We start from the raw sequence: 13,241 nt of genomic DNA, 5'->3' as shown, positions 1-13,241 counted from the left end.
ATGCAAATTGTAGTTGACAATAAAGAAATCTTGAATCTTGATTTGAAAAAACAACGCTAGGATTCCAGACTTTATCTGTTGTGTGGATGCTCTGACTGAACGTGTTTTTCAGTAATAATAAATGCAGAATTTAGCTGTTATCGGATGTTTTAACTGTATAATTGCAGTGTATTTCCACAACAGAATGGCACTCAAGATGCCAGTGAAATTGTCAGTTCCTGAGGTTCTATTTTTCTCTACACAGTTGATGAAATCTTTTTCTCAAAATTTAAGATTTACTATCACTGTAACATTTTTTAAGCTCTAGTTGTTCATAATGCATGTCTGGTGTTTAAATTACTGTCCTGTTCACGGTCTGCCCAGGTTCTTTTATCTGATGATGTGGTGTTTCTATTGTAGACTTCTGTAGTAATAGAGAGACTCTTCAAACCCTAACTATATTTTACTGTATTTAATCCAAAAGGCCTGTGACAGACTGGTGACCTGTCCAGGATATACCCTGCTTTTCGCCCATTGAACGCTGGAGATAGGCACCAGCAACCCTCGCGACCCCATGAGGGATAATCGAGTCAGAAAATGGATGGATGGATGAATCTAAAAGGCAGAAGGATATTTACAGTTTCAGTACTGGGTTCTCATAACAACACAACGCAACTGGTACCTGAGAACCCCCTTTGTTCTCTCACACAGACATTAAATAGGAAGCATTTGTCCACCCATTCAGGGGTGGGCACGAGTTTTCTGCAATTCTTTTTGAGTTCATCGAGTTTAGGTGTGTACCATGGGACTGATTTGGAAAAAGAGACTAACTCTTTTAAAAGTGGCCAACTGATTAAGGCAGGACGAGAGAGTGTGGTTGTAAAAATTCACCTGATCAGTTGTAGTGGGATCAGAAGGAAGAGAGGGGCTAGAGATTGCAGTGGATAAAAAGGAAGAAAGCATGTCGGGAGTGTGTCTTCATGTTCCGGCACACCAGGCAGTGACCACAGCAAGCTAGCTTGATGGTGCTCACAGCCTAATGATGAAACAGCGTGACAAGCAATAAGGAAGCGACCAAAGCAGAGCACTGGCCACAATCCAGCAGGCGACCAAAGTAGAGCACAGTCCAGAAATAGTGAGAAGTTTTGTGTCTGACTTTTTGCAGAGTGAGAAATGGCAGCCAAAACGCACCAACGTCGTCTCGCTACCGGAACTAACTAATTATACATTTATGCCTCAGTTTAGGCTGAGATCAAGGTCTCTTCTAATATGCAAAATGTGTTTGTTTTCTGCAGATGCTACGCAGAAACTGATTGTTAAAGAGGAATCTTCTTTAGACCACAGATCTCATGCTGATCTGCATGACCCAAAGCCCCAACAGTTAAAGGAGGAACAGAAGGGAGTCTACATCACTCTACCAGAAGAGCAAGTCAATGGGAAGGAGGTGATTAATGCCATGAGGTTTCCAGTCACTGCTCCTCCCATAAAGGAGGACGATGAACAGTCTCTGCCACTCTCACCGCTTTATCCAGACCAGATTAAAGGTAGAGAGCTTCCAGAAGAGAATGGTGTTGAAGAATCGATCAGAATACAAGATCATAGAGATACTTCCATTTCTTTAGACACTAAAGACACTGAGAAGGATGAGGAGGACAGTGATGTAGGGCACCCTCTCTCTGAGCTGAAACACGTATCAGACGCTGCATATAAGAAATGTTCTCCAGAGAAGAAAAATGTGGATTCACAAAGGAAAGTCCAGAGAGGAGTGAAGCTTTGCTGCAAAGATTGCGGCAAAACATTGATTGGAAAATATGCTTTAAACAGACACACGAGAATCCACACAGGACAGAAGCCTTTCTGTTGTGATCTATGTGACCAAAGATTTAGCCGAAAAGAAACTTTAAACATACATATGAGAATCCATACAGGACAGAAACCTTTCTGTTGTGATCTATGTGAACAAAGATTTAGCCAAAGATCAAACTTATACAGACACATGAGAATCCACACAGGAAGGAAGCCTTTCTGTTGCGATCTATGTGAACAAAGATTCTGCCTAAAATCATATTTAAATAGGCACAGGAGAATCCATTCAGGACAGAAGCCTTTCTATTGTGATTTGTGTGAAAAAAGATTTAGCCAAAAATCAGGTTTAAAAAAACACATGAGAATTCATACAGAACAGAAGCCTTTCTGTTGTGATCTAAGTGGAAAAAGATTTAACCAAAAACAAACTTTAAACACACACATGACACTCTATACAGGAAAGAAGCCTTTCCATTGTGTTCTATGTGAACAAAGATTTAGGCAAAAATCAAACTTAAACAGACACATGAGAATCCACACAGGAAGGAAGCATTTCTGTTGTAGCCTATGTGAACAAAGATTCAGCCTAAAATCAAACCTAAAGAGACACATGACCATCCACAACGGAAATAAGCCTTTCCATTGTGATCTATGTGGAAAAAGATTTACACAAAAAGTACATTTAAACATACATGTGAAAATCCATACAGGACAGAAGCATTTCTCTTGTTATCTATGTGAACAAATATTTAGACAAAAATCACATTTAAACAGACACATGAAAATCCATACAGGACAGAAGCCTTTTTGCTGTGATCTATGTGGACAAAAATTCACCCAAAAATCAAACTTAAACAGGCACAGGAGTATCCATTCAGGACAGAAGCAGAGCATTTCTCTTATCTTATCTATGTGAACAAAGATTTAGCTGAAAATCTGTTTTTAACACACAGGAGAATTCTTACAGGACAAAAGCCTTACTGTAGTGATCTATGTAAACAAAGATTTAGCCGACAATAAGGTTTAAACACACAAAAATTCACACAGGACAGAAGTATTTCTGTTGTAACCTATGTGAACAAAAATTCAGCCTAAAATCACATTTAAACACACACATAAAGGAGAGAAAATGGCTCTTTTATGAACTATGAACTCAAACTGCATGGCTATAGTGTGCTGTTGTGTTTTGTCATTAAAGGCATCACCTGCTAATTTCATTGTATCTGTAGTAGCTAATTTATAGATTTGTCTTAAAACATTTCAAATTTAATCACTGTATTTAATTTTTTCCGACTGAGCTGTAGCAGAGGTGCGTTCTCAGTCTGTGTGCTGCTCTACGCACTAGCCCCACTCTTCTTGGTAGTGAGGTCTCTTTAAAGCCCCACTGTGTAAGATTTTCACACTTGTGCACCATCTAGTGCGCTAAATAAATTATCAACAATGTCGCTGTAATGTCGACTTCCAAGAGCCGTGGAGTATCATAAATGTAACGATCTAAACATTTCCTCCATGTATTAGCTATGATAATAGCTGCGGCCATCGTGTGAAATGTATTATGTCACGGTTGCCAAGATTGCTTGTTTTTTTTTTTTTCTAAAGTTGCTTATAAATTCTGTATCTTGGTTTATGGTGCTTGTTTGTGAACATACAGCCGCTTATTTCGGATGTGGTATAGGCAACCATAAACACCAGTAAGGAGTCCAGCTACTGTTGGCAACAGAAAGTGTGAACCGGTCGGCTGGAATATCCCTCCATTACTCCATCTACACACGTAGAGGAGAGAAAGACAAACAAATGAGCCGTGTCTGCTGGGAGGACAGAGAATTTGGACCTGTTTCTTTTTTTAATTTTTATTTTTTTCCCAGTGTCCTGTCTAGAAATGTAGCAATCAGAATTGTTGTCTTAATGCCAAATAAAGCTCGGCTAATTTTGCTTTCGCAAGTGGAGCAATCAGCTTTTGCCAGACTGCTACGCTTGATTAATGCATGTAAATAGTTTTTTTGTGATTCATGCCGGGGGTATTTCAAATTATGTGGACACTACAATGGAAAAGTAGGAAAGTAAAGGAAGAACAAGAGAAGAAAAAAAGAAAGAGACGAGGTGAGAGAAAGAGGAGATAAAACATCTTCAGTCTGCTTCATCCCCTGCAAAGAGATGTAAAAAGAACAGCACAACCAACAGATATAATATAACAGATACAATAAAGTACCACCTTGATACCATTGCTGAATTATATGTATTATTTAATCTGACATGTATATTGTGATAGCTGAGAAAAAATAATTTATTTAATTATGGGCTTTCTGTATAGAAGTGAACACTGAGTACCTGGAACTCAGCACCTGTGGATGTTTGTGAGAGTGCACTTGTGTGTGAAAATTTATACAAAAGAAAAATTCTTCATAGTGGTTTTGAAAAACCAAAGATCCGCCTCCCCCGAGCACTGACGCAGGCGCCGGGGGACCCATAACCCCAGACCCCTAAAGGGGCTCCCAAAGCAGGGCGCCCAAGAGGGGCCAACACAGGAAATCTGCCCCAGCCCCTGCAATGCCGAGGCCCCCAGGAGATGCAGGGGCGAGCCTGTGGGCTCTGCCGGCAGCCAACTACACTGAAGTGGAACCGGTCATGAGCCCCAGGCCGCCCAAGCCCCATAGGCGCCCCGCTCCCTGGCGGGAGCCCCGAGCGAACCCCGAGGGGCCAGGCCCTCCGAAGCAGGCGCCAGGAATAAGCCCGACCCCCCATCCCTAACACCCCCCGGCACAGGCCCCCGGGGAAGGGGCCAACTTGACCCGTGCAGGCCACCCAACCACAAACCCCTTCCCCCCTGAATACCTAAGACCACTCCCTCCCCCTCCTTACCCTAGCCACCCCTCCCCCCACCCCTTTTTGGGGAGAGCAGAGGCATCAGCCCGAGTCGCCCCGCCAAGACCCTGGACCGGGAGACGCCACGGACCAGGATAGGGGTCCAGACACGGAGCCCTTCAAACATCCACATCCACCCCCCACATACAACAATAGACATCAAGGCTGGGTTAGTCCCCACTCCCCCTCCCTCCCCTTCCCACTCTAGCAGAGTGCCAACCCAAAAAGGGGGAGAGCATCTGCCATGAGATGTTAATGTCCATGCTTCCCTACCAGCTCAACAGGCCCCGAGGCCCCCCAGCACACCAGAGACCCCGTGCAGGGGCAGACACCCGGGGGTACACCGGCCCAGATCCCAAGCGGCACACCCCACGGAACTCGAATCCCCGAGGCCCCACCGGGGCTCCCGCCCGAGGGCAGCACACCACAGGGACCCCGGGCCTCTGGACCCACCCAGCGGCAGCACAGCTACCAGGTCAGTAACCCACGCCCGTCACCGCGGAACCCCCAAGACTGCCACAAGCGGCCACTGTAGGCCACCCCAAGGCCTCTCAAACTCCGCCCAGATGAGGGCATCAGACCCTGAAGTCAGACCCACCAGGCGCCCCAATTCGAGCGCCCCCCAGGGCTCCAGGACCCAGGGACCCCCCCAGCCAGCCCCTGCGCCCAGCAGGACGCATCCCACAGCCCCACACTCCACTAAGTGATGGAGCCGATTAAAGGAGCCCAACGAGATCACTGTGATGCGGATGCAGATGCTGTCTCAGGATTAATATGATCCAGAAAAAGGTCTCTATACTGATTAATACTGAGGTTTTCCTTACTTTTCCAATTCATGAGGAGAGTTTTCTTTGCAATACATAAGGCAGTGAAAACCATGCAAACTATTTCTTTTTCAGAGGGCTTTCCTCAAAGTTACCCAGCAAGCAAACTGATGGGGAGGTACAATTTTATAGCTCAGGCACTTTGATAAGTCCTTATATATCTGTGCCCAGAACCTCTGAACAGGTGTGCATAACATAACACATGAATATAACTATCAGGATGATTGCCTATGCAGTGTGGACAGACGTTAGATTGCTCAAAACCGATCTTGAATAATTTTTGTCCTGTGTACAGTAGGGTACTCTGTGAAGGATTTTGTATTATATTGGACCTGTTTCTAGCACAAGTGGTGTACACTGTGCCTGGTTAAGGTAACATACAGTTGAAACCAGAGGTTTACATACACTATATAAAAAAGGAACATATATGCTTTTTTCCTCGCTGTCAGCCATGAACACGGAATAAACCTTTCCTGACTTGGATCCATTTAGATTACCAAAACAATTTCTAATATATAAATTTAAGGATAATGAGGCACCTTTTTTAGACATTGTTTTATCACATTCTTCAAGGTCAGAAGTTTATTTAATTTTTAGTTAATATTTGATTCCTTTGCCTTTGAACTGATTAACTTGGGTCAAATGTTTTTAATATCTTTCCACAAGTTTTTCACAAATGTTGACTAGAACTTTGGTTCATTCCTCCTGACAGAACTGGTGTAATTGAGCCATAGTTTCACGTCACTTTGACATGACGTTTAGACAATGCCCATCTCATTAAAATCAACAAAATGTCAGGAGAAAACAGAGCAGGCACTAGTTAGTAGTACCATTTACCCTTTCACATTGTTAAGTTACCACAGGCTGTTGTGTGGTGAGCGTGTCCATATTCCATATTCCTTCAACATTTTGGGGCCAGTGATTCACAGATTGTAATGGAAGTGCCGCTGTTGTTTTGAACTGGTCGATTGAAAAAAACCTAATCGTTCCAGAGATGGCATCCTCACCAACCGGACGTCAGAGCTGAAGCTGAAGCAACTTATTGAGCTAAAGAGATGAACCTCAGCCATTGCTGTTACGATGGAAACTCAAGCTGTGAGCCTATGTGAGCAGGATATCCTCTGGACATCGGAGCGTTGCCATTAAGAGGAGGAAAGTTCTTCATTTGATCAACTCCTTTGCCCAGGAAACCTTGGGATTCTATCTACATTATGGGTATGTCTGCTCCCCAAAATACAAAAGCCTCTCCTGAACATTTTAGTAATCAGCCTTAGAGTTAGTAAGTTGCATTTTAATTCGGGATTTCTGCATTTTTATATTACGTTCTTTAATGGTTGTAAAATATGCATGGTGGATGATTCTAAATATAACTAGGACGTCTTCAAATGTTGCAGCCACAACTTAATAAAAACCCTTTTGAATTTTGAGTCACTAAAACTTAATTGATCCAATAACAAGTGCTGTCGTGTAAGAGTAGGAGCCACCGTTAAGGTGGTTGACAAGAGATATGTGATCTCAGGCTCTTAGTTTGTCTAAATTGTCTACTGCCTTCAACACAATCCCCCCCAGCTCTGCTTCAGGAGAAGCTCCCAGCTGAATGTGCCCGACTCCATAGACATAATATAAGAGTAGACACGTCATTGGGCGGGTTCTGCCTATGCTGCGATGCGTCAGAGCGTCCGCCATCTTAAATGTGGCAAATCTGCAGTTACTCAGTCACTTAAACAGTATCAGAGGGACTTTAATCTCAGAATATACTTTGTATTTGTAATATTTTTTATTTTTGCAATATTACAAGTTTATTTTCGTATCCCTTTAGCTTCATTCTCCTTAATTTATTCTCGTAAAGAATAAAAATAATTAAAATAATCTAGCCTGGCCTTATTACTCCAGGAGTGAAATAAGTCTGCAAACTGTGACTATTCTGGAAATGTTCCCTCTTAATTCTCATAATATGACGTTTTTCTCATAACATTACCACTTTTATTTTTATTTTTTTTTACTTTATTGTCCTAGGTCTTTTTTTTTCTCATATTAGTAATTTTACCTCTTTAATACTCCCCCAAAAAGTCTGTTCCTAAAGTTTCACATGTGACACGGTTTTATGAAATAATGAAGACCTCAATGTTTAGATTTAACAAATTGATCCTTATATTCATAACACATAAACACACATATATATACACACACACATATACATACATACATACATATCTATCGATTGATCGATCGATAGATAGATAAAATCACACAGCTATTTATTTGTCTTATTTATAATACTTGAAAATCTATGTATGCACATCTATGTCTAAATACAATAGTCTGTACTGTATGAAAGCTAAAAACCTTGAAAAAGAATGGTCTTGCACAGCTTTTTCCTAGTGTTGCAACTCTGCAGCTTTAGTGTGTCCAGTTTTGCAACATTGGGCAGCTTTTGTTTATAGAAGGCAGATACAAGTAGTGAAGTCAGCCCGAATACATTTCCATGCAGCACAGGAATGAGGCATCTTCTCTGATCCACGTTCACTACAACAGAGCTTAACTTTTTTCTGCCACATACAATATGGCGGTGACGTTGACGTGCGAACCTAAGCCCAACGACGCGTCTACGTATATGATGTCTGTGCCTGACTCTACCTGCAGGTGGATCACAGACTTCCTGTCTGACGGGAAGCAGCACGTGAAGCTGGAACAACATGTCTCTGACTCACAGCTCAACAGCACTGGTTCCCCCAGGGCTGTGTGCTTTAGCAATAAAATTGTAAACTATGATGTGATGAAATACAATCTATATATACATATTTGTTTATGTTGTAAACATTTATTTTACACATAGTGTTACATACACTATGCTCTGTTAAAAACCAAACTTAGTTATAAGATTGAAACAAATAAAATCATCACCAGTATGTCACCTGTGTTCAAAACTTGGACTGGTTACTGTTAGAACTAGAAATCTTGTATAACTTTACGTGCTTTCATATGTTTTGGCTTGTGTTATGAGAGCTACAGCCATTCATTGCATTTGTCTAACTTGCATGTTTTGTAGTTCTTGTTCAGAAGGCTGTAGGCCCAGATATGACCCACATCCTCCATGTGTGTTTCCATCACATAATGACAGAGGTTGCCATCTTCTCCCACCACTTCCACTATTGCTGCAGTACCTGAGGTTTTACCGACTCACCAGCCTCAAAGTGCTCTCAAGTAATCTGACTTAACAGAGGAATCACAACTTCCACCATATTCTTGAATCTTTATTCCCAGGAAGAAACTAACAAAAGCAATGAGGGGAACATTTATTTTGGATGGGTGCCCTCAGTCTTTATCAAAGCTGTAACAACTGCAGTGCTACATCTGCTAAAAGTGGTAATCAAACAGCTTCTGGAAGAATACTGTTGTGGATGAATTTACATGATTGTGAGGAATTAGCTCAAGGAACAAGGTTACGTTGGCTTGAGAATACATTATAATCAATGATTCTTTTGAGTGACACTCTTTTGAGGACCAGAATGTACATTTTTGACAGAGAAGACTGGTCTCTCAGAGAGGGGTGAAGGAAGCTATTTCGGTAAAGGGAGAAAAACAACAACCTTAAACAGAGAAGAACTCAAGTTTCAACTGTCAAAAACTTACAACAGAGCACTAGGTTTGATTTCTCCTAAATTGCACCCCAATTCACACCCGCAAGGGGCGATCAGTTCACTCTAACAAGGCCTTGTTGGCAGATCTATAAAAAAAATTGGAAACTATTTCTTCATCTATTGGATGCTGTGCAGCTGGATTGCTTTTTCCTATAACTTTTCTATAATCTTTTGTTATGATGTGTAACCATAGCAACAGAGTGGTTTAGTTTCCATTTTCCTCCAACTACATTTTATTCCAACTGTTTTTTGTTACCTGCTTTTATTCTGTTTTTATTCTACAATGTTTTAATCGAGTAAAGCACTTTGCGTTGTCTTTGTACTGAAATGTGCTACAGGCTACACCACATTTAACACCAAACCAGATGTGTGACTTGTTGGACCACCGTCTCAACCACATATTTCAAGTACAGAGACAACTTTTACCAACAGAAACATGGGTGTGCCATGGGCTCACTCGGTGCCTACAAGGGAACACCACCAACTCACTGGTTTAGGTACATGGATGACACTTGGGTTCAAATCCAAAGGAAAGGAGTTGAGACATTCACTGATTACATTACGTTGGGGGGAGTGGTGGCCAAGTGGTTAGAGCATTGAGCTTGGGTCCCAGATGTTCTGAGTTCAACTTCCACAGACTGCCATCTGGTTCCCTGAGCAAGACCCTTAACCCCTGATTGCTCCCCAGGCGCCGCACAGTGGCAGCCCACTGCTCCCCGAGGGTGATGGGTTAAGATGCAGAAGTGAATTTCTCCATTGTGAGATCAATAAAGTTTATTATTATTATTATTATTATTATTATTATTATTATTATTATTATTATTATTATTATTATTATTTTATTATTATTATTATTATTATTATTACTAGTATTATTATTAGTATTAGTATTATTGTTATTATTATTAACTCAGTGGACAGCAACAAAAGATTTACCATCTTTGGCCAGTTTACAGCACAGCGAGTCAGATACTAGACCAAACGTATCAACAAACACTTTATAGGATCAACATGATGGGGCTCACTGTTAACTTTCTATGGGTACCAGCCCACTGTGGAGTTAAGGGGAATGAAATGACAGATAGGAGAGCAAAGCTAATAAACTAATGTTTATTAGTATCAACTAATAAACATTTAGGGCTTAGCCCTAAATGTTTATTAGTTGATACTGATTTTATGTTTGGGAGAACAGAAATAAAGGACATAATGATATAGAAAATTAAAGAGATGTGGCAAAATAAATGCAAAGAAGAGATTTGAAATTAACTTTGAAACAACCATTTTGAGCAACATTCAGTCAACTCTCCACACCAGTAGGTGGCGGTAATGCACCATTAAGTTGTTCAATAAAGAACAACAAAGGGTCATTTCCTCACTTCCCAAAAGCGCAGCCGATCTGGTTCCTCCTGGTTCTTTGTTGTTTTGTTGACGAAGCTGAAAGAGAGCAGCAGCTGCTGCAGGTGTCTGGAAAGAAGTCCAGCAGCTGGAGGCACAGCGGAGAAACTGGAGGGAAGCAGGAGCTCAAAGAGCGACAGGACGCAGCAGAGGAGACACCAATGATGGGGGATGTTTTCCAGCCCAGAGTTCTGCTGCACCCATCAGGTTTGGAGATTTCCTTCTTCATGCTAACTGTGTGGATGGAGCTAAAGTTTAGGAGCCGTTTTCAGCAGCTGATGGATTCCTCCTCTTCATCAGAACTCGTTGCAGGGTTTCCCCCAGAAAACTGTCTAGGCCTGCAGCTCTGCATAATGCTAATGCTAGCTTAGCATGTAGCAAAGATGCGCTAATGTTAGCTTAGCATGTAGCATCATTCAGCTTCAGGCTACTGTTGTCCGTCTGCCTGAGTTTCTCTGTGCACCGGTTTTGGTTGTTTTTTGTAGAAAGAGAGTTGCATAAATAAATGAGCTAATAATATCAATACTGGCCGAAAAAGTAGCTAAATGTGTGTTTAAGTGCCAAAAGCAATAAAAATACATTTATTTAATAACTGGTCATATAAACTGCTACAAATAATTTATTTCTGTTTCAATATTTAACATATCTTTGCATGATTTTATTTAAACCACTCATTGTAAACCCTTGGTATTCTAATTTCCACCTGTAATTCCCTCTTGTCTGAAAATCGTATAAAACATGTTCTTATAACATATTCTTAACTGCTTGTATGTGGCCACTGATGGTACAGCTACTATAATATATGGATAGAGTGATCAGGGCGATGAACAGTGTTTGTGTAGTACCAAAAAATAGCAGTTTGTTCAGTTTCTGTTAACATTTTTGAGGTATCTATATGGGTTGTAACAAACTCCAACAGGACTTCTTCTGACTTTCTTCTCACCACTTGCCCATAAAATACTCAGTGTTTGAGACACACCAAAAAACTTGTCCTGTAGTCAGAAAATTCCACCTGAGCTGATTGATCTCTGCATCTCCTCCAGAGTTGCCATTATCACCTTGGCTGCGTCTCTCCTTGTCCAACCCGTTCTGGCAGGGGTCTGCAAACTGTGACTTTGGAGCCACAAGTGGCTCTTTGGACCTTCCAAAGTGGCTCTAATAACTTAACTGACTAAAAATTATAAAGAACCTACTATTTATAACATATATATTGTAATAGATGCAGAAATTAGCAATTACTAAAGATTTTATCAGAATAATTATATTGAATTTTCACAACAGAATGACACTAAAGATACCAGTGATAATTTTTAGGTTAAAACTGTCAGTCCCCAAGGTTCAGTTTTCTCTACACTGCTGATCAAATATTTTTTTAAATTGAATCTTTCCCATGGTTGTAACATTGTCAAGATCCAGTTGTTCATAATGCATGTAATGTGTTTCAGTGTTGGCTGCAGATGTTAAAGTAGAGGCTCCTGAAGAACAGAGTCCTGAGGAGGAGCAGCAGGAGTCAGAGCTCCTCCACATAAAGGAGGAACAGGAGGAACCCGGGGTCCATCAGGAAGGAGAGCAGCTCCTTGTGAAGGAGGAGACTGATAGCAGGTTTCCATTAACTGCTGCTCCTATCAACAGTAAGGATTTATTTAGTTTGTTTGCGTCCCTGATGTCCTCCAGTAGCCTAAGCCTGTAGCAGCATAACTATAGAGGTAGCTCAGGGTAAGATAAAATGAGATAGGCTTTATTGATCTCACTTTGGAGAAATTTACTTGTCACATCAGCTCAATAGTCAGAAGAAGGTGCCAAAGTAGGAAAAGGTGCATCAGTTATATACAGTGTATTGTCATATATACAGTGGATCAAAGAAAACGAGAAAAAAAAATAGAAAACAAATAGATAAGAATAAAAATACAGGCGAAATCAAAGTAGGCAGATAATGTCATATGTACATTCACTGTGATATGCATATATGTATATACATATGTATTGACATATATTCACGTGGTGATAGCAGCAGAAGTGGCTTATTTCAGGATTATTGCACGGGTTATAGCACAGTGTATTAAATAGAATATTGCACATTAGTTATTGCACATTGCTTATTACAGTTATAGTGCAGCATTGTATAATCTGCTAGCAGCAGGAATAAATGACCTGCGGTAGCGCTCCATTTTACAGACAGCAAGTCTAAGTCTGTCACTAAAGGAGCTGCTCAGCTCCTCTACAGTTTGGTGCAGCGGGTGGAAGGTGTTGTCCATGATGGATGTGAACTTGGACAACACCCTCCTCTCAGCCACTTCCTCCACTGAGTCCAGAGTGCAGCCCAGGACAGAAGTGGCCTTCCTCACCAGCTTATTCAGCCTCTTTCTGTCCCGCTCTGCGCTGCCTGGGGCCCAGCAGACGACAGCGTAGAGGAGGGCTGAGGCCACCATAAGCCACTCTAACTAAATCTTTTTAAAAAAAAAGGAAAGGTTTAAGATTAGTCTTAAAAGTAGACAGGGTGTCTGCCTTACAGACCAAAACTGGGAGTTGGTTCCACAGGAGAGGAGCCTGATAGCTAAAGGATCTGCCTCCCATTCTACTTTTAGAGACTCTAGGAACCACCAGCAGACCTGCAGTCTGAGAGCGACGCGCTCTGCTAGGAACATACGGGGTAATCAGAGCTCTGATATATGATGGAGCTTGATTTATTAAGGGTTTTATACATGAGAAAGAGAATTTCAGTTTATATTTTTGA

At 41.3% G+C, this 13,241-nt stretch overlaps 1 protein-coding gene across 1 annotated transcript; it reads left to right on the top strand.

The window, feature by feature from the left end:
- The first annotated feature begins 4,332 nt into the window (after positions 1–4,332).
- On the top strand, positions 4,333–5,354 carry LOC118557966 (basic proline-rich protein-like). The gene is made up of 3 exons (XM_036128503.1): positions 4,333–4,500; positions 5,000–5,122; positions 5,214–5,354. Exons 1-3 carry the CDS (start codon positions 4,333–4,335, stop codon positions 5,352–5,354), a joined length of 432 nt encoding a protein of 143 aa, XP_035984396.1.
- The last annotated feature ends 7,887 nt before the right edge of the window (positions 5,355–13,241 follow it).

This window comes from Fundulus heteroclitus, chromosome 24 (genome assembly GCF_011125445.2).
Source record: "Fundulus heteroclitus isolate FHET01 chromosome 24, MU-UCD_Fhet_4.1, whole genome shotgun sequence".
Lineage (NCBI taxonomy): Eukaryota > Metazoa > Chordata > Actinopteri > Cyprinodontiformes > Fundulidae > Fundulus > Fundulus heteroclitus.
Note: the sequence above shows the minus strand (reverse complement) of the source record. Positions and strands in the feature narration are given on the sequence as shown.